Source organism: Octodon degus, unplaced genomic scaffold (assembly GCF_000260255.1).
Source record: "Octodon degus isolate 3935 unplaced genomic scaffold, OctDeg1.0 scaffold00299, whole genome shotgun sequence".
Taxonomy (NCBI): Eukaryota; Metazoa; Chordata; class Mammalia; order Rodentia; family Octodontidae; genus Octodon; species Octodon degus.
This window is the reverse complement of record NW_004524875.1, coordinates 1538558-1565468: the sequence shown is the minus strand read 5'-3', so window position 1 is coordinate 1565468 and position 26911 is coordinate 1538558. Positions and strand designations below refer to the sequence as shown.

General features: G+C 40.6%; 2 protein-coding genes across 9 annotated transcripts in view; one reads left to right on the top strand and one right to left on the bottom strand.

The window, feature by feature from the left end:
- The window catches only part of LOC101591519 (transcription initiation factor TFIID subunit 7-like), a 27640-nt gene extending 17275 nt beyond the window's left edge, over positions 1 to 10365 (bottom strand). Inside the window, exon 1 of the mRNA XM_012512992.2 lies at positions 10295 to 10365. The gene's annotated coding sequence lies outside the window, so the exon portion shown is untranslated. The remainder of the gene's footprint in view (positions 1 to 10294) is intronic.
- Positions 10366 to 10499: 134 nt separating this feature from the next.
- The window catches only part of Znf131 (zinc finger protein 131), a 36814-nt gene continuing 20402 nt past the window's right edge, over positions 10500 to 26911 (top strand). For 2 of the 8 annotated variants that reach the window (XM_023707571.1, XM_004647304.3), the window contains exons 1-4: positions 10949 to 11052; positions 11509 to 11647; positions 12779 to 12880; positions 25628 to 25772. In XM_023707571.1, coding sequence (XP_023563339.1) covers positions 11524 to 11647; positions 12779 to 12880; positions 25628 to 25772 — 371 coding nt within the window. In that variant the 5' untranslated portion in view covers positions 10949 to 11052; positions 11509 to 11523. Of the gene's footprint in view, positions 10582 to 10693; positions 10769 to 10948; positions 11053 to 11080; positions 11307 to 11505; positions 11648 to 12778; positions 12881 to 25627; positions 25773 to 26911 lie in introns of those variants that run through there. The other 6 variants (XM_004647303.3, XM_023707574.1, XM_023707576.1 and 3 more) reach the window with 4 other exon arrangements.

Here is a 26911-nt window from a genome sequence, read left to right as displayed (position 1 = left end):
GGGGGCACCCCCAGGGCACGCTGAGACTGCATCTGAGACTGGGCGTGGTGGCACACACCTGTAATCCCAGCTCTTGGAAGGCTGTAAACAGGTGGATCACTACAAGTCTGATCTAATCATGAAACCCTGAATACCCTTTATACCCTTCCCTAAAATACAAAAAAGAAAAAGGAAACTGAGCCTCTAGATACTGTAACAGACTATAACATAGACTCATGCAACATAGAATAATACTCAATATGGATAAGAAAGTAAAAAACATGATTGAAAAATGTGGCAGGGAATTAGAAACAATGACAGGAAAAGAACAAAAATACACAGCATCCAAGTTAACCCAGTCAGAGAACTTATCAAGATTAAACACAGCTGAAGAATCAGCACACTGAAAGAGAGTAGAATCACCATGAGATAGCAAGATACAGAAAGCATGAGGATGAGAAAACAACAGAGAATAGAAGGGAGCTTAACGTACAGATATTAGGACTCTCAAAAGGAGGTGAAGAAATACAGTAACTATCGTGCTGAATCCTTTGACCCCAATGACTTCTGAAGAGACATATGTTGTCATTTGAACTGTTTTTCCACATAGGTAAAGAATCAATTCTTTATGGATTCTTTAAACACTTCAGCCTCTGCTCTTCATAAGTTCAATTATGCTATATTTTGATGATTTATTTTGGCTTGTACTTGAAGATTTGCTCAGTATCCTGAGTCTCGCTTCTCTACCAAATTTGTGACACTTTCAGCCATTATTTTTTCAAGCACTTTTTTTTTTTAAGAGGGAAAGGTTTATTTAGCTCACAGTTATGGAGGTTTCAGTCCATACTTAGCTGGCTCCAAGGCAGAGTGGCACATGGCAGAAGGCAGCTGTTCATGGTAACAGAAAACAGCAAAAGCAACAGGAGCAGAAGGGAGGAACGGCCACAGAGAGCCTCTGCACATTTGTAAGCCCAACTCTCCTTCACGGTCTATGAAGATGTTAAGCATTGAATCTCTTGTTAGAATCACCCAGATTTCTAGTCCTGTTCTGTTTTTTATTTTAAGGTCTGTTTCCTCTCCACACAAGTTGATTATTTTAGGCTTCCCTCTGCTTACTGACCCTTGCCACTGTACCTTCCATTCTTCTGAACTCCATTCACTGAACTTCATGCTCAGTTGCTGAATTTTTCAGTTCTAAAATTCTCCATTGGTTCTTTATATTTCCTATTTTACTGAAGCTTTTTTCCAAGCATGTTCGTAATTTATTCCTGAAGTATTTTTACTATGGCTGGCATTTTTTAAAAAGTCTAGTATTTGTCATCTAGGTGTTTGCAGCTATTTATTTTCTTTAGTCTGAGAAATTCCTGGTTCTTGCTTGGCAGAATAAAAAAATTTTTTCAACAAAACCTGAATATTTTCACAAGTCATGCAACTCTAGGTTTTATTTACACTTTGTACTTTAACTGGATTTTCCTCTGCTTCTGGAAGGGAAAGCAGGTATTACCATATGACTCACGGAAATCCTCTAGCCTCAGCCTTTGAATGCTGGGGTTATGGGTGTGCGCCACCATGCTGGCTCTCATTACTACTAGGTCAGAGTGAGTGCCCTGGCTACTCTGACACCACAGTGACGCGGGCCTCCTACGTCAGATAATAGTAAGTCCTAATGCTACTATACCTCCTCTAACATCACCCTGGATGTGGACAAAATTTTGGACTCCTTCTTGGCCTTCTAAGACACTGAGGCAGTGAAAGGTGAGGCTACCTGCTTCATCACAGCCCAGACAGGATAGACACTCCAGACTCATTTGGGCTTTGTGACATGGGCAGGAGGGGCCGCATTTTTCTCTGACATTTTGTCTTATTGGTGCAGTTTTTGTCTTGTCCAAAAGTTTTTTATATTGATAGGCAGTGTGTTTCTTGGTTTTTGTTTGTTTTGCTTTTGCAAGGGTAGGAAAATTTATTGGGGAATAGAAACAAATCCTGGGAGACAGAAGGGATCCTGAATGGGTTGGCAATAAACCCAATTCTCAAATCTCAAAGTTTTATAGAGCAAAATCACAAGGTGCAGCAACATGAGTCAAAATGATCAAGCAGTAAGACTGCAAGTATAGTCACTTATGGTCAATGATTTAGTCTTAGTTGTCTTAGCTTCAGTGGTCTGGGTGGGAGGAGACAGCCCTCCACTAGTGAGGCAATGGGAAATCTCAAACGGTGACAGCAATAGTCCCATCCTCTGTTCATCCCTTAGGAAAGTATGTAAATTTAGCCAACATGGCTTTAATCTTCAGATGTGCCTCCAGTTTCTATACATTCTCACCTTCTGTACTGATTCCCCCAAGAACCAGTCCTGCCTGCCTGCCTACGTTACTTCTACCTAAGGTGGCTGTCTATATTAACCACCTCTCTGAAGAGGAACCCCTGACTGCAATTAGGGGAGAATGAGCATAGTTCCAATCTAGCTGCTCTGAGCTGAGAAAGGTTGGTGTACAGAGAACTGCAGCTGGGCCTTCTCCACAGAACTAATCTAACAGGCCTCACACAGAAGTCATGTTGTAGTTCAGCAGTTATGGATTCTCTTCACAAGGTTCATCTGGTGGATCCTGGTAAAAGGAGTTTAACACATCTGTTCTTGGTTCTACCTGCGTGATCCCTCAGAGGTAGGTAGCCTCTCCTTCCAAATGTCTCGGTGGGACCTCCAAGATAATGTAGGGGAAAGGCTAGATGCCAAATACACCAAGTTCATATTCCCCAAAGTTGACGAATGAATTCTAAAGATAGGGGAAGTTAAAAGTAGGAAATTTTAAACTGTATGTGGTGGCACATGCCTATAATCCCAACACTCAGGAGGCTGAGGTAGGAGGACTGCCATGAGTTCAAAGCCAGCCTCACCTACATAGTGAGTTCAGGGCCAGACTGGACTATATATTAAGACCCTGTCTCAAAATTTAAAAAAAATTTTACTTTTTCATATAATCAATGGGAAAAAAAAAAAAAAAAAAAAAAAAAAGGGAGGAAAATTTACTGAATAGGAATAGCTCCTGAGAGACAGAAGCCAGCCCAAATGGGTTGTAATTTTTCTTATCCTTTTGGTTACAGACAGCAGACTATTGTGAGATTTTTCTGTGTTTTCCTGTCCTCCTTAGTATTTGTGGCTAATTCATTTCTTTGGCTCCAAGTCTAGAATATGTGACAGAAAAGCCAAACAAAAGAAAACAAATCATAGAGCCTACCACTGCACTGTTTCTCAGGCTCTAAGTCCCCAGGAGCCTTTTTTTCTCCACCATTCCACTTTAGGTTTGTTTCTAACACAGTATTCAGGGGTTTAGTTGTATGTAGATGGAGAAATGAGGGGAAATCCATTCATATCTTTAACAAACCGGGAGTCTTACATTCACTTTGGGTTGTTTTTTTGTACCTGGAACTGAACTCACAATCTTGTGTGTGCTAACTTTGCTTTTTAAAAAACACTGTTAGAGCGCTGTTTATTCAACTTCTGAATTTTTTTGCATCTTAGGCAAGTGCCTTACCCCTATCACTTGGCACTGTTTAGAGGTCTCATTAGAGATGACCTTAGAAAGTAAAAGGATGGTTTCAGACAAACACTGAGAATTTGTCACTGGTAGACCTATCCTAAAGGAAATAATAAAAGAAAAGTTGCAACCAGAAGGAAAGTGATGCTAATCTGAAGTTCAGATGGAAACTAAATGAAAAATAACAAAACGTAAATTATGAGTAAAATCTGAAACTGCAAAAACAGTATGAATGGATGCTATCCAATAAAACAATACAATCATACCTTGCGGGATTTTAAATATATAATTCAAAAAACAGGCTGCGGGGGAGTAAAAGGGGACTAAAATGACCCAGTGACTTTCTTTTGTTGGGAAAGAGAGTGAAGTACCAAGTAATTTAGATGTTTTATTTTTATTTTTTGAGACACTGTCTCACTTTGTAGTCCAGGCTACCTCAAGCTTGTGGCAATCTTCTGGCCTCAGCCTCCTGAGTGCTGGAGTACAGGTGTGTCCCACCACATCCAGCTAATTTAGATGTTTTCAACCAACAATCAGTGATGCTAACTCTAAATTAATCACTGCAACAATACACACGTACCAAGGTAAGCTAAGTGTACCAAGGTGAACTACCAAAGTATTCAACTGCTGGGAAAAAAACAACCACTTCCACACCTGTATTTTATTGCATTCCAATTATTGTACAAGTATGGGAATAAAGCTGAACTACAGAATGCAGCCGTCACCATAGGCAACAGTACTGAGAAGAAAACTGCAGACCATGAATGTTTTCTCCTGCTTAGCTTGCTATATTCTATGACTTCTTAAAAGTATGAAGTAATTTTACTTGAATGTTTCCATGTTAAATTATGCAAATATCTATAACTGTATAAAAAAGAATTACTTATGAACACCCAGCATTGTCAAAAATAATGAACTATAGAATGGACCCCAGGATTTAATGCAAAAAAAAAAAAAAAAGCACTCTGTACAGAAAACTTTCATGTTTCTAACTTCACTAAAAGTGCTTCTTCATATCCCTCAACTTCTCTTGGCCTTTTCATTTCTAAATATATGAAGATCAGTATACGCCACCTCTAAGCTGTGCTAGCAATCTGGGATCATCCCAGACTCTTGCAGGACCTCTCCCTGATTTTAATGCCATCCGCAACTTGCAAGTTTTCTGTCTTTTCCTTCTTGTTTAATGTCTTTTCCATGCATCACTTTTTCTGGGACCACTTGCTTCATTATGCTGGTCCTGGTCTTGCACTATCTCAGGAATGATGGCTCATGATTCCTTGAGCCCTGCAAGAAAGAGGGGCAGTGATTTTTGCCATCTGGCCCCTATCCTGTCTTCCCCACTACAGGAATGATTCTGCAGGAATGATCAAGTAACTGCACTATTTTGGTATTTCCAAGTCAGTGTTCAAAGTCTGACTACAACATGAGTGAAGTCCAACACCCATAATCTGGAAAAAACTAAATATCTACCCTTAAGAAGAGCCATAAGTTAAAGACACAGTCTGAAAATGCATTGGCAGATGATTTCATTGTGTGACGATCAGAGTGCATTCACATAAACTGAAATGGCTACGCTGCTACAAGGTGACATAATCTCACAAGGCCAACTGCATTATGTGGAACATGGCCGCATGTAGTCACTGAATACAGAAGGGTGGCTAACGGAAGAAAGAAGGCGAGAGCCCCGATGATTTTGTCAGTTTATTCATGAGATTTATAAAGAATTGGATGCCCTAATTTTAAAAATCTGGATTTGTCATGAACTTTTCCTCAGCTTAATGTCTCTGCGGACTCACTGGGGACATCCAGAATTTTCAGTTACTTTGGCAGTTGAAAGGATAAACTAGGTTTTATTCTATAAGGAGCTAACAAGTCTTGTATTGGGGTACAACAACAATGGCCATTTTCTGACAGCCAATTTGTACTAAGTGCTAATCTAAGGACTTCCCATGCCTCACTTAGATCCCACAACAATCTTTAGGTGAAAAAATGGATGCTTAATGAAGCTCAACAACTTGTCTAAAGTGACCTGGCTACTAAGTTGAGCCAAGATTTCAAGTTAGAGGATCTCAAGCTTACACTCAACTTTCACACTGCCTCCTTCCCAATGCTGCCTTGAAGCATATGAACGGATAGCACCCAGAACTATTTGTCTATTCTCATTAAATTTGGATAATCTATTTTAATTCCAGAGAAAGATCTATAAACCTGCTTATTAACTGGCACATCTGCACCATGTCTTAACATTAACTTCATTCTATGTGTCCCAGCTTTGTACATACCTGACCACTAAATACTTCTGGAAGAAATCACAATGTCTGGTAGACTGCTAGCACATAAATTCCTGATCACTCAGTTCTACTGGATCCTACTATTGCTAATGTGGCATTACTGTGTTGAAGATGTATTTCAAATATTTTCTATTTTGTTCTGTGACTATGGACTTCTGCTACCAATGGCCATGTCTTGTACCCTTTATGCCAATGTGTCTGTCATTACTATTCTTTTCAAATGAGCTGGGCCTAGTGACTTGCTTCTAAATATAGGGTATGGCAAAAGTGATGGAATAGTACTGCTGTAATTAGGATGCTACAGTTTGAATCTGGAATGTTTTGCAATGGCCCATGTACCCCATTTGGCCCCACTAGGTGGTGGTGGAAGCCTTTCAAAGGTAGCACTTAGTTGAAGACTTCTGGTCACTGGAAATATACCCTTCAGTGCAACTAGGAATCTAGCGTCGTCTTTTTTTCATTCCTGGGTATGAAATCAAGGGGCTTTATCCACCAGGATGTTCTGCCTCAACAGGACCAAAAGCAAAGGGAACAAAATTTTTTTTTTTTTTTTTTTTTGGTGGAGGGTTACTTTTTAAATTACTTTTGCAGTTATTCTTTCATTTTCATTGCTGAGACAAAATGCCTTACACCCACAAATTAAAGGAGAAATGGGTTATTTTAGCTCAGTTTATGGAAATTCCATACTCAGCTAGCCCCAAGGCAAGGCAACATGAAGAGGGGCATGGCTGAGGAAAAACAGTCCATTATAGGGCAAACAGGCAGTGGCAGTGAGTCTCCCTTTCCCTCTATGTTCCATCCAGGCTAGAAACCTATTGGTTGGTACTACCCACACCCAGGGCTGGGCTTCCATTAGCTACACCTAAAACTATGCTAAATCAATTTAATCATCATACACCCTTAATCCATATCCATGTCCCCTTGATCCAGCCAGGATCACATGAGGCTTTGAAGGGACATCTAGATATAGTCATAACTGGTGCCCATTGACCATGAACTGAAAGCATCTAAACTGTGAACCAAAATAAACTTTTAAAAAACTGGTTATCTCTGTGATTATGTTATAGTAGCAGAAACCTCGCTAACACAGATACAATGACATTGTGAGTTTTATCTCAGCTCACTTTTTCCTGTCATCTCATTTGCTCTGATACAATCTAGCGACAGTGCCCTACAGAGAATCTGCCAGGGAAGGAAGCCTTACAATGAAACAACTTCCTCAATCTCAGAGCCCAGACACTCAGATTTCTGACTCAACTCATAGACTATGAAATGAACATTGCTGCCAGGGAGATAGCTCAGTAGAACAAGCACCTGCCTGGCAAGAGCAGGGTCCTGAATTCAATCCCCAGTACTGCAAAAAAGAAGAAAAAAAAAGAAATATTGTTTTAAGCCACTATACTTTGAGGAGTAATTCATTTTGCAGCCTTAGATAATAAAGGTAATATATCTTCCAATTTCAAAATTCTCCTCCATACAAAGCACACCTGAGTTCTGTCAAGAACCACATGAGTATGTCAACTTTCCACTGCTGTGACAGAATCAATTTAAAGGAAGAAATATTTATTTGTGTCCCTAATTTCACAGTTTTTAGCCCATGGCCAAGTGGCTCTACTACTGCTGGGCCTATAGTGAGACCGAGCACAGTGGGGAGAATGTAGTGGAGAAGACTGCTCACCCCACAGTAGGCAGGAGACAGAGGTGTAGGGGTAAGAGACTAAGGACCCTGCCCTGCCAGGACACATCTCAATGGCCCACTTTCTCCAACCAGGCTTCACCATCTAAAGTTTCCACCATCTCCAATAATTTACACCATGAATCCATTAAGTGATTGATCTACTGAGATGAAAGCCTTCATGATCTAACAATGCTATCAGAAATCTCACCTCTCTTGGGCCAGCCAAATAGCCCAGCAGATTATAGCACCTGAAAGCAGGAGCAAGGGCCAGGGATTCGATCCAATGGCCTGCTGAGCTTGCCCTATCCCTGGGGCACGCTGAGACGGTCATTGAGACTGGGCATGGTGGTGCACACCTGTAATCCCAGCTCTTGGGAGGCTGTAAATAGGTGGATCACTAGGAATGTGATCTAGTAGTGAGTCCCTGAACACCCTGTAGGTCCTTCCCTAATATATATATATATATATATATATATATATATATAGAAAACCACAAAAGAAGTCTCACCTCTCAATATCACACTGCACTGGAGACCAAACCTTTAATAGCTGAGCTTATGGGAAACACATCAGACCCAGCTCAAAACAGTGACCACAGAAACAAATCTTCTCCTAGTCAAAAACATTAGATGGGGCCAGTGAAATAGTTCAGTCATCTAAAGTGCCTGCTTAGGCAAGCACACAGGGACCGCAGCTCAATCCCCAGCACCACATGCTGCGCCAGTCCTGTTCCCAGGGTGAGCTGAGCTGGCCACAAAAAAAAAAACAAATAAACAAAAAAACTGAGATAATCTAGCCACTATTTTGCCCTACATAATATGCCTGAAGCCTTTTGAAAGCTCTTAAGAACCACTTGGGCACGGTGGTGCACACCTATAATCCCAGCACTATTGCTGAAAGTTCAAGGTCAGCATTGGGCTACACAGAGTTCAAGGCCAGCCTGCCCTACATAGTGCTAGTCTCAGAAATAAAAAAAATTTAAAAAAATCCTGAGAACTATGCAACACTCAGATTTGTAATTGACTGATCATGAAACACTGTTTTAAGTCATTATATTTTGAGAATAATGCATTGCCCAGCCTTAGATAATGAAGATAATACGTCTTCCTCCCCCCCCTCCCCCCAACCAGGGATTGAACTCAGGCCTTTGCACTTGCCAGGCAAGCGCTTATTCTACAGAGCCATCTCCCCGGCCCGATAATACATCTTCCAATTTCAAAATTCTCCTTTATCTCCAACACACAAGCCCTTTTTGCAATCTTAGCTTTTAGTAGATGACCTAAAAGAGATGATCACCTCTTTTATGTGAGAAATAACGTCTTCAGTTATATACAAACTTGAAATCAAATCTATAATCTTAAGAGCATGATCCATCAATCCTTCTTTTGCACAATTCATCCTTTTCTTCCTTAAAGCAAACCATCTCCCTCTTCCAGATGCCTCTCCATCAATGGCTAAGTCTTCCCTATCCAAAATTACACACAAAAACTAAAACTGCCTTGACGCACCATCCTCTATAAGTACTTCCTCTCTCCTCTATTTTATCGTTGCAATCACAATTGCTTTTATTTCCTAATTATTCCTCAGCCTTCTTGGACATAGACCTCTCAGGACCCACAGCCCCTACCAAGAACTAAATTTGTCCTTGCTAAGGTCTTCTACTAAAGGCATCTGAGATACTTGACCACTCACACCATTTGGTACACGCTTTTGAGATTTCTTCTCTTGTGGCCCTGATGTATTATTTCGGTTTTTCATCTTCTTCCAGCTTCAATATTCAGTCCTTCCATGCTCTTCTATTTTTACTACTTCTCAGGAATACAGTCCTAAGCCCTCTATTTGGATTTTATATGACCAGGAGTGCAAAACTCACTCCCCTAGCGGATAAGGCAAGCAATGAAATGAATGTTATGGGCTGAGTGTAAGGCTTTAGGAAGTGGTGGGAACTGGAATGAACTACATAGCTCAGACCGCACAAAAAGAGGTGTTCTCTGGTTCGGTGCAATTAAACAACTACCTACTGAATTTTTCAAAACCTTTGCAATTTATCAGATAAATTTGTGAATAATTATTGACAATATTTTTTTTGAAAAACGGTAGACCAAGTCAATTTACACGCCGCTAAGCTATCACACTGTGGATTCCCCTTAACCAATCTCTTATTTCATAACAATATTCTTGTTATGCTAAAAAAATTCAAATCTCTCTTTAAGGTTAGGTCTTTTTCCTAAGCATGTCCATATATCCTAAATACCTCTTTGCACATCGATTATCTCGCTTGGTTGTCTCCTTGAAATGGTCCATCTCTATCCTCTCTCTGGGCTCAAACTTTAAGGTTTCCCCACTCCGGTGAGAAAGCCTAACATCGCTTACACCTACAGTACCTTGTGGATCTGTCCTGCAGCATTCTCTCCGTTCCAGGCACCTCTGCATATGCTGTATAAGGCTAAAATCACATATATCGGAACTCTTCTCATTGGTCAGCGGCTTTTCTTGACTGGTCATTACCTTTTTACACGTCCTAACACTCAGTAATCAGACCCTACACAAATGCTGCTCAAGGTTTTATCTGCTCTACAGACTAAGAATGTGGAAACCAGGTGTACCGCGCTCACTACTGGGTTTCCGAGTTCCTTCAACCGTGTCTAGCGGCGTTGACTCTCAAAACAAGTCTGTTAAAAATCACGAGTACACTCACCCTATCACATGGCTATTTACCTCACTCTCAAACTCTTTGGGAGGAAAGGCTTAAGTAAAATTCAACTACATTATCCTCATAAACCTTTTCTTGAATGGATGAATGAGACAATCACCCGCGGCTGCTCGAGGATCACCGGCTTAACAGGGCGGAGGTGGGGGCCGGGCGAGCGGTAGTAAGAGCATCACGTGCACGTGATTCCCAGGAGATACGCGATCGGAGCCCCGCAAACACGTGCTCGGCGGCCCGGCGAGGGCGCGCCCCGGGGAGAGCCCAGCGCCCCAACGTACTCGTGCCCGCGCCGCCGAGCTCCGGCGAGCGCACGTGCTGAGCCCGAACCGAGGGGCGCGCGGGCTCCGGCGAGGAAATGGGGGGCGAGCCGCGACTCAGACGCAGGGACAGGTAGGGAGGAGTCCGCGGCCGAGAGGGGAGAACCCGGAAAGGGCGCGCGGAGAACGGGGCGGGGGCGGGGGCGGGCGGGGGCGTGGCCGGGGAGGCGCGGAATACAAGCGTTCTGGGACTGGCTTAGCGACTGTGTTCGGAATTCGGGGACCAAGCACTCACATCTGGAGTCAAGTGAGGGAGGCCGGTAAGGGTGAAGGGACGGCGGCCTGGGTACCCCGCCCTCGACCTGGCCGGGGCCTGCACCGACCTAGTGCCGCCGTAGGGTGCTTTTCCCTTGGAGCGCGCGGCCTCGCCCTCTGTGAGCGCCAAATACGTCTCGGATGGCCCCGCCCCCCACCAGGGAGGGTTGGGGCGTGGCTCATCACTGGTTAGCGCTCGGAAGGCGTCCGCGTCTTCCGGAGCCCAACGTGGTGACGCAGTACGTCGACGTAAGTGACGCGTAGCCCTGGGCCGCTCCTCCTTCCCCGAGTGAGTGCCGGCCGGGTCGGGGCGGGGGGAGAAGAGAGAGGGCGGGGGAGGTAGAGGCGACCCGGGAGTCGTTTGGGCCGGGGGCCGGGCCGGGTCCCGGGCGGCGGGAGCCCGGTCGGGCGGAAGGGCTTGGCGGGCCGTTAGAGAGCCGCTCGACTGCCAGCCCCCTCCCCTGCCGACTTGCGCGCCCAGACGCCCGGAGCCTCCGGCGCTTGCCCACCCCGCTCCAGCTCGCGTCTCCCGACTCCAATTAGGTCAGGCTGGGAGTCCCGCGGCCGCGGCTCCGGCCCGCACCCCGCAGCGGCCACTCAGCTTGCCTTTCTTTCTTCCCTCGGCGCCTTCTCTTGCATCGCCTGCCCCCTTTTCACGTTCCTGGGTGTTTTTGTTTCATGCTTTGGAGGTTTTGTTTCTCAGCCCGAGCTCATGGGTGAACATTATCATGCGCCTCTTTTGTAGAGCAACCCGACGGCCATGGAGGCTGAAGAGACGATGGAATGCCTTCAGGAGTTCCCTGAACACCACAAAATGATCCTGGACCGATTGAATGAGCAGCGAGAGCAGGACCGCTTTACCGACATCACCCTGATTGTGGACGGTGGGTAGGACGGAGGAGCGACTTTATGCCTTCAGTACTCCCGCTTCCACCCGCCCTTTTATTTCTTTTTTTTTTTAACCCACCCTCTCTGGGCTTTCTAACAAAGTCTGGACTGGGACTGGAGGGCCCTTAGCAGTGTCCACTGACACAGGTCATGCTGCAGAAAGCTGGTTGGTTGGCCCTGTTTTCAACATAAGTTGATGTCCATTGCGTTTTCAGTTCTTATAGCCTGTTGAAGTTTTTCTGATTGCACGCCTAATAGTGGATAGAGGAGATACTTGAGAATGTTTAACTAGTAGATGGAGGAGAATGACTTGAATTCTTGGTTTTTCTTTTCTGTTGGTAAGCTGCTTTGCCCAGTCCCTCACCAGTCTTTTGGGAAGTGTTGATTTCTTTCCAGATGGTCTTGAGGGGAGAACGTGAGGAACAGGTTGGCTGCATTTGTATGCCCTTTCAGGCCCCCGAAATAGATTGGGGTCCTTGCCAGTCTTAGTTGTTTTTATAATTGAGGCAAACCCAGCTTGGCTATTTTTGCTAACTAGTGAAAGTTGGGTATTTAAGGGAAGCTGTTCTTTGTTGTAGGTTACCCAGAAATTGAACTTCCAAGGACTAGGTATTTCCCTTGGCAGACACATCTAGCTTTGTTCTTTTTGGTAGTGGTCTTTTCTTTCTTTCTCTCTTTTTTTATCTCTCCAAGTTATGTTTGACATTTTGGATTGTTTTATATATATGTTTAACGCTGTCAACTGGGTAAGGTGTGCTACTTGATTGAAGGTAATAGTGCTAGGACTGTGACGATAAACCTTGTGTGGCTTTCAATGATAACAGTCTGCTGTTGCACCTGTGCTGTAGATTCATCACTACTGTTTTTTAGCAGATTCCTCACTGCTGATTTAGGAGATTCCTTGGGTTATAAACTAGCCTTTGTAAAAACAAAATCTTTGAAACAAAGATTTGACTTCAGATAGAAGGTTTAAAATTTACTGAGATAGTTGATATTTTGGCTTCAGTTCAGTAATTCTGCAGGCAGGTAGCTACATTATGAAGGAACTATTTAAGACAGTTTTATAGTTTTAAGTTTTGTGCATAGGTATAACCCCCCCACTTTTTTTTTTTTTTTTTTTAACTTAGGGCACCATTTTAAGGCCCACAAGGCTGTTCTGGCTGCCTGCAGTAAGTTCTTTTACAAATTCTTTCAAGAGTTTACTCAGGAACCTTTGGTGGAGATAGAAGGTGAGTACTTGTTTTAAATACAATATTTAATGAACGTAATTGGTTTGTTAGTGGGTAAAATTGTTTTCTTGAGGCACAAGAATTTTTTTTTAGTAAAGTGCCTAGTAGAAGGATTGACCAGGAAAAGCACTTTAAAATGGTAGGTTTGGGGTCAAAAAGGAGTCTTTTCTGTTGCTGATACTAGTAGTGTACTGGAAAACTACCATCTTTTTCTTTTCTTTTCTTTTCTTTTTTTTTTTTAATTTTAAGACTGGGTCTCACTATGTAGTGCAGGCTGACTGAACTTGCTTGTGTAGGCTGGCCTCATTGATCCTCCTGCCCCATCCTCCAGAGTGCTGGGATTACAGGTGTGTACCACCACACCCAGCTCTAAACTTCCGTCTCTTAGTGGGCTTATATTTCACATTGGAGGGCCGGGGAGATGGCTCAGTGGAATAAGCGCTTCCCTGGCAAACGCAAGGGCCTAAGTTCAATCCCCAGTTCCACCAAAAAAAAAAAAAAAGAAAAAAAGAAAATGTTTCACATTGGAAGGAGTGCTGTTAAAGTTACTGTACTAGCAGAAGTAGCAGTAAGGTACAGATAACGTACCCAGGATGAAATGGGCTACCAAAATATGAAAAAGACTAGGAAAATTGAATTAAAGTAGCATTCAGAGGAATTCTAGTGGCTATAGAATGTCTTCGGATGCAAAGGTTAATTAGATTAATTACATTAATTAGATATTCCCTTGAAACAAAAACTGGTTTTTGTAGTTGACTTTCTTTCTAATGCTTACCAAGTGCCAAGCATTGTGCAGTGCAGTTTGTCTATTACCTGCAGCCAACATTTACCTTTGGGTATTTCTGTTGTCCAATTTACACAGCAGGGAACAAATTCCAAAAGATTGTTTGCCCAGGTTGTCCAGGTAGGTGCATATTCAGTTTGTACTCTTACTTGCCATTCTTTTATCTTTTGCTGTTAGAGTACTATTTTCCTGCTCCACCTCTCAAAATCCAAAATGTTAGGAAATAAATCAGTTTGTACATAAATATAGACTCTTCAGTCAGGACTTTGGGGTTTTGATTTTGTATTTCTCTACTCTTTGTTATGAATAGGTTGCCTAGAAATAGTATTCCCTTGGAAAAATTAGATGCCTAGAGGAGAAAACAAAAAGTTAACAATATCTTTTTATTTCAATGTATTCTAGTTGATGATAAGTCCGTAATCTTTTGACTATCTATGGTGGACAGAGCACAGGCATACTTGAATTTCATGCAGCTGATGAAAGTGAGAATCTAGCCAGCTAGATTATGTTGGTTTTACTACAAGGAGAGACGCCCATCAGTTTTCAATCACGTGAGGCTTGTTAAATATCTATCCTCAGGCAGATTACTTTACCTCAATTGCATTTTGTCTCATTTGAAACTTAGGTTAATTGTCTTGTAATGATAATTAAAATAGTGTATGTAGAGTGTCTGGCATTGTATTTGTAATGGAAAGTATCATGTTGAATACTTACTGTGTGTATATTTTTTATTAGAGTAAGGAACTGAAGAATTGATGAGTATATGCCCAATAAAAACTATAAGGAAAATAAAAACAAGGCATGCCTTAAATAATTTGAAATATATATATTTTGTAACTTTTTTTTAATTTAGTGTGTGTGTGTGTGGCCAGCTCAGCCCACCAGGGGGCGGGGCAGGCAGGCTGGCATGTGGTGCTGGGGGATTGAACTGCGGTCCCTGTGCTTTGCTAAGCTTGTTCTAAGTAGGTGCTTTAGACCACTGAGCCATCTCACTAGCCAATAATTTGAAATATTAACAGATGAAAGAATAGAAAAAGAGATCGTTAGTATGGAATATCACTGAGAAGGGAGAAGTTTAGTCTACATAGGAATGATTTCCAAAAGTTCATTTCTGCATATATTAAAAAGTGTTAAGCAGTCCATGCTGGAGTTCAGGCTCAAAGAAAGAGTTTGGCTAATGTCTTACACCCAAAACTCAGGGATTGCTTTCCTGTGTAACAAGGTCACCTAGCTATAAAGAAAGCCCTGGGTACATAATCAGAAAGTTTGAGTTTTAGTCTTGGCTTTTCTGTTTGTCAGTTGTATGATCTTGGACATTTTGGCTGCTGCTTTTTTAAAAATCTGTACAATGTCAAGTAATTTTGGATCATGTCATGGACATCTTTGACATCCTGCTATAAGACTACATGCTGTTAGAAGCTTCTGGGAACTGTATTTTATTGAGGGGCAACTAGGTTAGGTTCAAGCTCTCTGGACTATGGATCCAGTTCTAGTGTAGTTGTCAAACCTTTGTGGCACTGTCCAGGCCCCGTGTTACTTCTTGGGACCTGAGTGCTAGTCCATGCCATGGTGGTGGTTCCCAAAGCTGTTGCTGTGCAGCCTCCTGTCAGTGCAGCTCCCTCCTGATTTTCTCAATGAGTTTGCCCTTTTAGTGCTGTTACACTTCTCAAAGGTGGTCTATTTTCTGAATAAAGTACTGTTAAAGACCCTGGGGGAAGGGGCCATAAATTGCCTCCATATTCTTCGAATCAGTCTGTTTCCTAATCCCTTTGCCAAAACCAAAAAAACTCTCTCAGGCGCTTAGGTGGTAGTTACCAGCCACGCAGTGTGTAGCCCCAGAACTGGGTATGTTTTGAGTCAGAGCTAAGGAAAAAATAGAAAAAAAATGTTTTTCTCCCCTCTCATCCTCTTTCCTGACAGTCCAGCCAGGAAATTTCTCTTGGAGCTTTTGTGTGTCTCCACCTGCTGTTCAGTTAAGGTTTGCGCTTTCGAGTGTAACCTGGCAAATGTGAGTGGAAAAATAAAAACCAGACAACTCACTGCCCTTTGAGTTGAATTCTCTTCCCAGTTTTCTTGCTTCTATTTTCAGAGTCCTTGTATGTTTGCTTTATGTATTCTCTCCAGTATTTTTAGTTGTAATCAATGGACAAGATAAGGTTGAGGATACTTGTGTGTTTATCTACAACTGGAGCCCCATCCATAAAATATGAATAGTAATCTGTGGCAGTGCACATTAGCTGTATATAAGAAACACTAGGGAGACTTTTTTAAGTACCAATACCTCGGCTGCATCTCCAGAACAAGAGCGATCTAGGTGTCTGTATTTAAAAATTCTCTGGCTTCTTGCTGGTGTGTTTTCTGAGGACTAGTGATTGTGCTGGAGCTTGGGAGACTCAGGCTATACCTCAGGCCTGCAGAGTCACAAAACACCCTTGTTATTCCTGTGTGCAGTAAAATTTGAGCCTTGTTGCCCTAGAATTATGCTAATTTACAGACAGTGTTGAGTAAAATTGTGAAATTTTACTGCCTTGTAAAATTTTGTAAAAGTAGATGGTTTATAAGATAAAAAAATTTAAATTATGTGTACTTTCAGTATACTTTGAAGCAAGCGTAGCTAGCTATCCTTGTTTTCTGGTTTCTTGGTAAAGTAAATTTTCTAACTTTTCTAATCTTTCACATTAAATGAAAATTGCTGGGGTTTTTTGTTGTTGTTTTTCTGGGGTTTGAATCCAGGAATACTACACATATAAGCCCTAGTCCTTTTGGATTTTTATTTTGAGACAAGGTCTCCCTAAGTTTCCCAGATGGACCCAAACTAATGATGCTTCTGCCCCAGCCTCAGAATCTTAGTTCTTGAAATCAGTCACTCCCCAGCCCAACTTTGAGGCTTAGATTGGCACATATAATCTGTAACACTATTCATTCTGTGGTTTGGAGTTAAGATTTCAAGGTTTTTTCTTACTCTTTTTTTTTTCTTTCCAATTTTCTGAATTCATCCTTTTTCTGCTTTTCGTGAAACCACAGATCTGTATTCTGGTTTCTCTTTAATGGCAACACTCCCATAATACCCAAAAATTGTAGCTCCTGTTATCAAGGACAAAACATCCAACTGCATCATTTAGGAATTTCTACCAGTTAGGACTATTCTATAAGACTAGAAAAATGTCTGCATACTGCTGCTTTTTGCTTTATTTTCTTGAGAATTGCTGTCAAGGAGAAGACAGGTTAAAATGTTCACATCGTATATTTTAATTAGATGCTAGCTTAGAAAAAAGTGTGTTTTCCTGCATACTTACATTGTGACAGGAGTAAGAGATTGACCAGAAAAATCCCTTAGTCCTGAGATTTCCAAGTTACCAAACTAGTCCTAATAGAGAACGTATTTCAACACTGTCACCTACCTCTTATTTACTGGACAGGTGTTAGATTTGGTTCATGTTAGCTAATTTTTCCTAGGATTGTGTTAGGCTCATCATGTAAAAACCATCTGAGAGGTGCTTATTAAAAAATCCTCATCCAAGGTTTAATTGCAAAAATTAGGAACCAATAATTTTATTAAGCTCACAGGTGATTCTCATCTGTCAAAACTGTAAAGAAAGTCCACAATTTTTCATTCAAATCTTTGAAGGCTGGATATACTCTCAATATTACAAACTTAATAAATTTTGTAAGGTAATATAGTTTATGCTCAATATTTCCTATGAGATTTAGTGTGATACCCTGTAACTCAGTATTAATGTTTTTGAAACAAATTGTGTTAATATTTATGCTTAAGAGGAGTGAAGGCTACATAAGACTTTAGTTAATTTTGGCCAGATTTTGCTGCCAGACTTTTTGTATTTTAGGATAGCACCTACAGGGTGTTCAGGGTCTCACTACTAAATCAGACTTGTAGTGATCCACCTGTTTACAGCCTCCCAAGTGCTGGGATTACAGGTGTGCACCACCGGAGATCGAACCCCTAGTCCCTGCTCCTGCTTGCAGGCGTTTTAATCCGCTGAGCTATTTGGCCAGCCCTGCTGTTAGACTTTTGAGGTATCTTTTGCTTAAGGGTTTTTGAGGGGCTGGGGAGATGGCTCAGTGAAATAAGCGCTTCCCTGGCAAGCGCAAGGGCCTGAGTTCAATCCCCGGTTCCGCAAAAAAAAAAAAAAAAGTTTCTGAAAGGTGGGCATGGTGGTTTATGCCTGTAACCTCCAGCTGCTGGTAAACTAAGGAAGTGGATCAAGAATTCATGGCCAGCTTAGACTATGTAGTGAGACTGTTTCAAAGATTAGGGAAAGCAGAGGCAAAATGGATAATTGGAGGTCAGGGATTTAGCTCAGCCAGCACCTGCCTGGCAAGCATAAGGTTGTGAATTCGAGTCCTGGTATGGAGGGGGCTAACTGTTTGAGAGAGAGTCATGAGATAATAAAAATGTTTATCCTTGATTTGGTGTGATGATGAGGGACAGGTAAAAAGTATGTAGAGAGATGGAAAATACAGGAGTAAGGACAGGGTTCAGGTGACGAGTTCCACTACAAATCTACTAAGTATGGGGTCTCCGTATAATGGCTAAGTTGAAATCAGTAAAGATTTGGAGCTCCAGAGGGAGAAAAGGACTGGAGAACACTGTTTAGGCAGGAATGAGCATATGGGTTTTCTCTGTCTTTTACAGCAAAGTACTAAACAGTGTTCTCTAGATATTAAATGTATTGAGACTGTATGAAATTAATTATTAAATATCATTAAGTCTGCCGTCCAGATAAATTAAAAGGCATTATTGATGAGCCAGAAATGTGGTGGCGATCACAGGCAGCACATAACTATAATCCTGGAACTTGGGGAAATTGCAAGTTCCAGCTCTGCCTGAGTAGCTTAGTCACTTAGAGACCCTCTCTCAAAATGGATTTTTTGGGGAAAAAAAAAAAAAAGGGTAGCGATGAAGCTCAGTATAAAACCCCTGGGTGCAATTCCCAAAAACGTTTTTTAAAAATTAACTGTTAAAACAGGAAAAATACAATTGATATTCTAGAAACAGTGAACATTGATTGGTTCCATTTTAAAGGAATTTTTCCTGCCTCTTTTTCTCTCTAACTTGAACAAGACTTTGTTTCCCTAAATGCTATTACTGCTGGGTGTTAAATGAAAAGCCTGTAGGTAAGTTTTCAGGGGACTGATGGTCAAACTTTATTTTTTTTTTTATTTTTACTTTTTATTTGTTTATGTATTTAGTACAGAGTCTACAGGGTCTCAATACACAGATTGGACTCGTAGTGATCCTCCAGTTTTCAGCCTGTATGATTCAGCCACACGCTGGGATTACAGGAACGTACTACCACGCTCACTCTCCCTCTCAGCCTGCCCCAGGGGTGTCACCAACACCAGCATGGCATGCTGGAGATCAAACCCTCACCCTGCATCTGCCTAAGCAGAACTGCTGAACTATCTGGCCAGCCTTTGATGATGGTCAAATTTTAAAGTTGTATTGCATTTTGTCCAATCACTTCAGATTGTCAGCAGCCTCTTTGGAACACTGAAAAGAAAGCAGAGGAAGGTGTCTTGGTCAGCTTTTTGTCACTGAGACACAATACCTGCCACCCACCACTTAAAAGAAAGGCTTATCATGGCACACATTCTTAGACCATAGTTAACTGGTTCCAAGAGAGGCAGGTCTGGTAAAGAAAAACTGTTCACCTCAAGGTAGCTAGAAAGCAGAGGGAAAGAGGAATCCAGGAGGAAGGTGTGTTCTTCCAGGGGACGCCCCAGTGCTCTGCCTCTCTTGAGTGGGTGCCACCCACCCACACGAAGCCAATTGTCACCCCGTAATCAGTGGCCTTCTACAACCCCTGCCCTCTTGAGTACATGAAGCTTTGCAGGGATGTCCCGGTAAAAATGAAAGCAGAAGTATTACATAATCCTAATACAGTTGAGATTAGAGAAAGTCTATCTAAAATAGTGCAAATACCTAGTGTATCCTCAAGAGTTTGGCAAAAACTTTCTGATAGAAATAATGATGAAAGTCAAGAAGTGGGGCTATAGTGGAACTCAGTGGTAAAGTACTTGCTTTGCAAGTACAAAGCCCTGTCCCCTACCCTTAGGATCAGCAACAACCAGAAAAGTCTATGTAAACTGAAAGACTGAGCCGTATTTCCCACCCTACCTTTCCAGAAGATAACATGAAACATATGTATATGGGACAGAAAATGGATTTGGGGGCTTTAGGATTATGAATAAAAGATTATGGACTTGTAGTGAGTGAGATCACGTACTCTATATTGTCTTAGTTACTTTCTCATTGCTGGAAAATAGCCGACACCCACGATTTAAAGGAGGAGAGGTTTATTTTGGCTCTCAGTGTAGAAGTTTAAGTCCATATGCAGCCAGCTTTATAGTCCGGAGGCAGAGCAGAGAAAAACTTAACAGCATGACAGCAGGAAGCAGAAATGGATCAAAGCAGGCATGAGGGAGGGCAAGCCTTTTGTGCCACATCCCTGGTGCCCATCAGGCTTCACCTCTCAGTGTCACATTCAACTGTAAGCTCATCAGATCAGTCCACACTGGGGAGTGTCATGACCCCATGATCAAGTCACCTCCCTGAGCTCTGCCTGTGTGTAAAGCGGGACATATAAATATGACTTTCCCAAGAAGAAAGGAAAAGTTTGGATTTTATCTCCTTATCCACTTAAATTTTTCATCATGGACTTGACAGCTAGACTCTGAGTTTCATCCTACTTTTGTTATTCAGAGTTAAAATTCATTTACTTTAATATTTGTGGAATTTCTTGAGCCATACCTGATGCACAGTAAGCATTATAAATGTGGGCTTGATTTAAATGTTTTAGGAAACATTTAAAGATTATTTGTAGAAAGGTCTGTTCTTTGAAATTTTTGTTCAGACTCCTAAAAACAAAACGTAATTACTTCTCTCTCAAGCTAGTCTCATGATGAAGGCAGTTAAGAGGGAAACAGCAACAAGAAGAAAAATGACTTAGAGAACCAAATAAAATTAGCCTTTGATAATAGAAATAAATCCAGTTATTTTTAGTTTGCCCACTTAGTAACTCAGTAATATATTCTGCTGTTTCTCAACATTCATATTGTTTTGAAGCATTTTGAAGATGAGTCTGCTGAGGTTCAATGATTTTATCTTGTGTAGAATCAGAGTTTATAACAAAATGTGAAAGTTCTGATTTCCTAGATGGTGTTTTTATAGGGAGGGTACTGCTTTGAACACTTAAGTGGATATTTCACTAGTATTCTTTACTGTTGTTCCAAAGGCTACATTTAAATATATAAAGTAGTTGAAAAGAAAATAATGATATTCTTGGTAGTATTTGGAGTAGTCCTTGTGTATAGTTTGAACTTGGATGTTTTAGCGTAATAACGTCTCATGACCTTGCTTTAGCAAACCAGAGTGAGTATCACTTTGGAGCTAAATTTTAAACACTTAATTTTTAATTTAAAAATTTTAATTTAATTTTTAAAACTTAAAAGAAAAGTGGAATCATAAAGGCTTAATTTTGAAAGTAGCTGTTTGTAGCATTTATTGTTAATCTGTCTGCCTACATTGTAGGAAGCACTGTTAGCTACTGTGAGGTGAGTGTACGATCAAAAATAATTTCCCTCATGCAGGTTATGATAGAGATGTCCCTGAATTGTAGTTATCAGAGCATACATAGAGTTGACTGTGGAGAAAGTATTAACGATGGCTTTGATGTTAAATCATGAAAGTAAGCAGCCCTAATGTGGAAATCTAATCAGTTACCAAAAACTGAGAAGGAAGACTTCCGAAGTCATTTAGGAAGCCAGAATTACCTTGGCAACAAAGCATATAGTACTCTGATGGCAAGAAAAATAATACAAAAAAAAAACTGTACATCAGTATTCCTGATAGAGTTGCAGATGTCTTCAAAATACTGTCAACAGCGTATTAAAGGGATCATGCCCCATGACCAAGTGAAATTTATTCCTGGGATGCAAGGCTAATTTAATACATAAAAATCAGTTAACATGATGTAACTTTGGTAAAGGATAGAAGTCACATGAACATCTCAGTTGAGGAACAAGCTTTGAGGGAAATTCACTACTGCATAAAATGGCATCAAAACCACAAGCAGCAAAAAAAATAGATAAGGAGGACTACATCAAAAAATGTTTGTATAGCAAATGAAGCAATTAACAGTGTGAAAAGACAACCTACAGAATGGGTGAAAATGCCTGCAAATCAAATACCTAACAAGGGGCTAGTACCAAGTTATAAAGAACTTCTACAACTCATAATAATAAAGTACACAATGTTTAGAAATGCATTAAAAATTTCAATAGATTTTACTTCAAAGAAGATATGCATATGGCCAAAAGGTATATGAGGAAAATGCTCCACATCACCATTGTCAGGGAAATGTAACCAAAACTACTGAAGATGATAACCTTATACCTGTAAGGCTGGTTGTTAAGAAAGCAAAAGATAATGGATGTTAATGAAGATACAGATAAATTGGACCTTTTGTCACAGTTAGTAAAAATGGATTTGACCACTATGAAAAACTGTATAAAAATTCCAAAAGAACCATATAATCCAATAATCCCAGTTCTGGGCATTTATTCAAAATAACAAATCAAGACCTCAAATAGTAGCATTCTGATACACTTGACAGCAAGCCAAGATATGGAAACAGCCTAAATATTTGTTGACAGATGACTGGATAAAGAAAATGTTTATGTACACACAAAAAAATGCTATTGGTCCTTAAATATTTTGCCATATTAAAAAAAAAAAATAGATCCGAAAACCAGCAGAACAGATTAGAAGATACAGACACAACTAGAAACATACTCACCCACTTTATCTTTGACAAAGGGGCTAAACACATTCACTGGAAGAAAGAAAGGCTCTTTAATAGTGCTGGAAAAACTGGCTTTCCACATGCCAGAGATTAAAATAAATCCATGTCTGTCACCATGCACTAAGTCAAGATATATCAAAGATCAAAATATTAAATACTACAGAGCTGGGGAGATAGCTCAGCAGTGTAAATGCCTGACTGGCAAGCTCAAGTACCTAGTTTCAGTCCCTGGTACAGCATGCCATGCAGGCCCTGTGCCAAGCCAGCCACCAAAACCAGGCATGGTGGCACCCACCTGTAATCCCAGTGCTGGAGAAGCTGAGACGAGGAGGATCACTATGAGTCGAAGCTGCGTAATGAGATGCTGTAACAATCAATAAAAGATTATATATATATATATATATATATATATATATATATATATATATATATATCACTAACAGCTATTGGAAGAGAAAGTAGAAATCTTGAAGATGGGTAAGCAGAAAGCTGATGGACAAAATCCAGAATGGGAAAGACTCCAGAGTATTAACAACTGGAATCTCATCTCATTAAAAAGCCTTTGCACATCAGAAGAAATCAGAGTAAAAGACAACCCACAGAGTGGGGGAAAAAAATTATAGTTGTCCTTCAGTGAAAAGAACTTCTGTTTAAAGCATATAAAGAATTGAAAAGAATCAGGCCCCCAAAATTCAAAGACCCAATCCAAAAATGGGCATCTGAGATTAACGCATACCTCTGAAATGAAGAAATACAAATAGCAAGTAAATTTGTGCAAAAATTTCAATGTCATTGGTCATTCAAGATATGCAAATTAAAACAACACTGGGATTCCATTTCACCCCAGAAAAAATGACCATCCAGAAATCAACAGTGCTGGTGGGGCTGTGGGGGAAAAAGCTTTCCTCACTGTTGATGGGGATATAGACAGTACAGCCACTGGAAATCAGTGTGGAAGCTCCTCAGAAAGCTAGGATTGGAGATCCCATTCTATCCAGCCCTTCCTCTTCTGGGTACTTTCCCAGAACTGAAGACATCATATCACTGTGCTATATGTGCACCCATGTTTGTAGCAGCGCAGTTTGACATGGCTAAATCTTGGAAACAACCCAGATGCTCATCAACCAAGGAATGGGTAAAAAAGGTGTTGTATTTTTATACAGTGGAGTACTACTCAGCTATAAAGAAGGATAAATCTGAGGCATTTATGCAGAAATGGATGCAGCTTGAGTCCATAGTAATAGGTAAAGCAAGTCAGTCTTACATGTGTAAACATTGTATTGTCTCCCTAGTGTAAGAAGCTGAGAGAGTAAGATCTAAAAGGTCCAATAGATACTGTGAAATAGGAAGAAACTGCTTAAAAGGAAAGAGGGGGGAAAGGAAAAAAGTCAGGGACAAGGGGGAAAAGTGTACACACACAAATATAAGGGAGTTACACTGCTAATTGCTATTTGTTGAAAAGTTTATGCTATGTTTGATACTTTTTCATGCCTATATCCTACAGTCTTTGTTTTGAAATTTATACCATTGTTTTTCTTTTTAAAAATTGCCGTATTTGACAACATGGACAAACTTTGAGAATATTATACTAAGTTACAGAAAGAAGAATACAGATTTCTACCTTTACTTAAAATAGTCAAGGGGCTGGGGAGATGGCTCAGAATAAACGCTTCCCTGGTAAGTGCAAGGGCCTGAGTTCAGTCCCTGGTTCTGCAAAAAAAAAAAAAGTCAAATGGTATTTAAAATAGTCAAATTCATAGAATCAGGATGTAGAATTCAGAATTAATGAATTAGGAGAAACGGGGTAGTTCCTAAGGGTGTAATATTTCAGTCAAGGAAGATGAATAAACACTGCAGAACTGTTATACAAAGTTGTGTCAATAATGTATGCTTAATTTTTTTTATTTATTTATTTGAGAGAGAGAGAGAGAGAGAGAGAGAGAGAGAGTGGTGTGTGTGTGTGGCCAGCTCAGCCCACCAGGGGGCGGGGCTGGCTGGCATGTGGTGCTGGGGGATTGAACCGCGGTCCCTGATGCTTTGCCAAGCTTGTTCTAAGTAGGTGCCTTAGACCACTGAGCCATCTCTCCAGCCCATGTATGCTTAATTTATTAAAGTAGATCTCAAATTTTTTTGCTACAGTACAATAGAAACTTCATTAAGGATGTGGTATCACAGTTGGGCCTGCAAAGGTGGTAGCATTTATCTAATCAACGATAAACTTGTTAAGCATCCCACTGGGAGGATACCAGGCATGACAATGTTTGTAATCCCAACTGATGGGGAGACACAGGCAGGAAGATAGCAAGTTGGAGCATTTCTGTCTCAAGTGAAAAGACAGAGGAAGTAGTTCAGTACTTAGTTCAGTCCCAGTGTTGTAGGCTGTTGGGAGGAGGTAAGGTATTAGAAAACAGGGAACTTGTTTGAAAAATAGTATACAATTTATGGCGTTTTTACTTTAAAATTGGGAATGATAAGTATAGAAAATAAGTGAGGGGGGTCTTAAAGGCAGAAAGATACCGAACTTTACTTGCCAAGTTGTGGAATACCATTTAGGATTTTGGAGCTGTCATCTGGTAAGTCAGCATGTTGGAATACGACTAGTGAGTTTGTGTTACTGAGTAATAGACCTTACTGTTCTCTAAGTGCCTTTCTGAGTCATTTGCAGGGAGATGGATACAGCTTAAGGCTATAATGCTAACCAAAGTAGAGCAGACCCACACCTGTATACAAGGTTTCCCTTACATGAAAAGCCCAAACTGTACAGAGCAAAATAAAAGGTAATAGCAAGTAAGTAGACTTTATTCAGACAGGAAAAGAGTCAAGAAATGGGGAAGATGAAAAAAGAATTAGGATGTGTTATGCCCATGTACCAACTTCATAAGGAAAGTGATCATTGTGGACTGCAAACATATTAATAAAACAGAATGGAAGAAAAAAGAAAAATCTTTGGGAGAGGCTTAGTTCTAGGCTGTGCTAGAATGTCGTTAACAATATTTTGTTATTAATGAAAATTCTCCCAGGAAATTAAAAAATGACAAATAGCAATCAAATTTCAAGAACCTTTATTATTTTTTGTTTATTATGTATTATAAGGTTTGAATTGATGTGAATACATGCTAATGCACATCTTCTTTACAGGTGTTAGTAAAATGGCCTTTCGTCATTTAATTGAGTTCACATATACAGCAAAATTAATGATACAAGGAGAAGAAGAAGCCAATGATGTATGGAAAGCAGCAGAGTTTCTACAAATGCTAGAAGCTATCAAAGCCCTTGAAGTCAGGTAATTGTCTTTAGTGAAGTACAGATAGTCATTCAGATTGCTCACTTGATTTAGAAACCTGGGCATGGTGGTACATCTCATGCCTAAAATGCAGCACTCTGGGAGGCTGAAACTGGAGGATTACAAGTGGAAGCCCAGCCTGAACAACATGGCAACTTAGTGAGAACTTGTTTTAAAACAAAAAGGGCAGACAGGGCATGTAGCTCAGTGCCTCAGTATAAAGGCCATAGGTTCAATCACCAGTAGCAGAAAAGGAAAACAAAAAGCAACTATAATATACCACACGATTAGAAATGCACATTTTGAAATTTAAAATATTTAAACATCTTTAAAGTTCTTACAGATTCTGAATGTTCTTTCATTTGCATTTGGCTTCTTGTCTTTGTATAAAATCCACATTAAAATTAAAACACCATCTTTGGTGTTGAATTGAAATTTTGAATTATTTGTCCCAAGACTTTTCTACACAGGATTTGATTTGCAAAGCCTAGTATAGTACTGTTTAAGGAAATCGGTAAGGTAAACAGGGCAGGTGGGTATGAGGAGATGAGTCAAATAAATACTGTAATACAAATATGCTCTACTTAAGACTATTTGCTCGTTTGGCTATGTCGAGCTCTTGGGTTTTAAAGCACCTAGCACAAAGAAAAATAGTTTTATGGTTGATTTTTTTTTTTTTTTAATAGGATGAGAACAAACCAACTGCTAATGAGCCATTCTTGATATTAAATCATGTTTCTCCTAGCTGATAGAAAGCATTGAAGGATACAATGAACCCTTATGAGATAATACAGTAACCAAAAACAAGAGCTCTGGAGTCATTCTCCTTAGATTAATACCCTAGCTCTACCATTGTGTGACCCTAATGAAGTCGGTCACACTTCTGTCTGTTCAGTGGCCTGATTTGTCAGATGGGAAGTCATAATGGTACTTTCTGTGCAGAATTATTTGTGAGGTTAATTGATTGATGCAGGTTGTGTGCCTGGTGTGGTGTCTGGCATGTAGTAGTCTAAGTGTGTGACCTATTACCACTGACTTTCGGTGTTTTTTAAATGCTGATCCTCACTATAGGTCGTTGGCATGAAACCAGACCACAGTGAGGTAAAGTCTATGTTGTGAAAGAAGAGATTGATTTAATC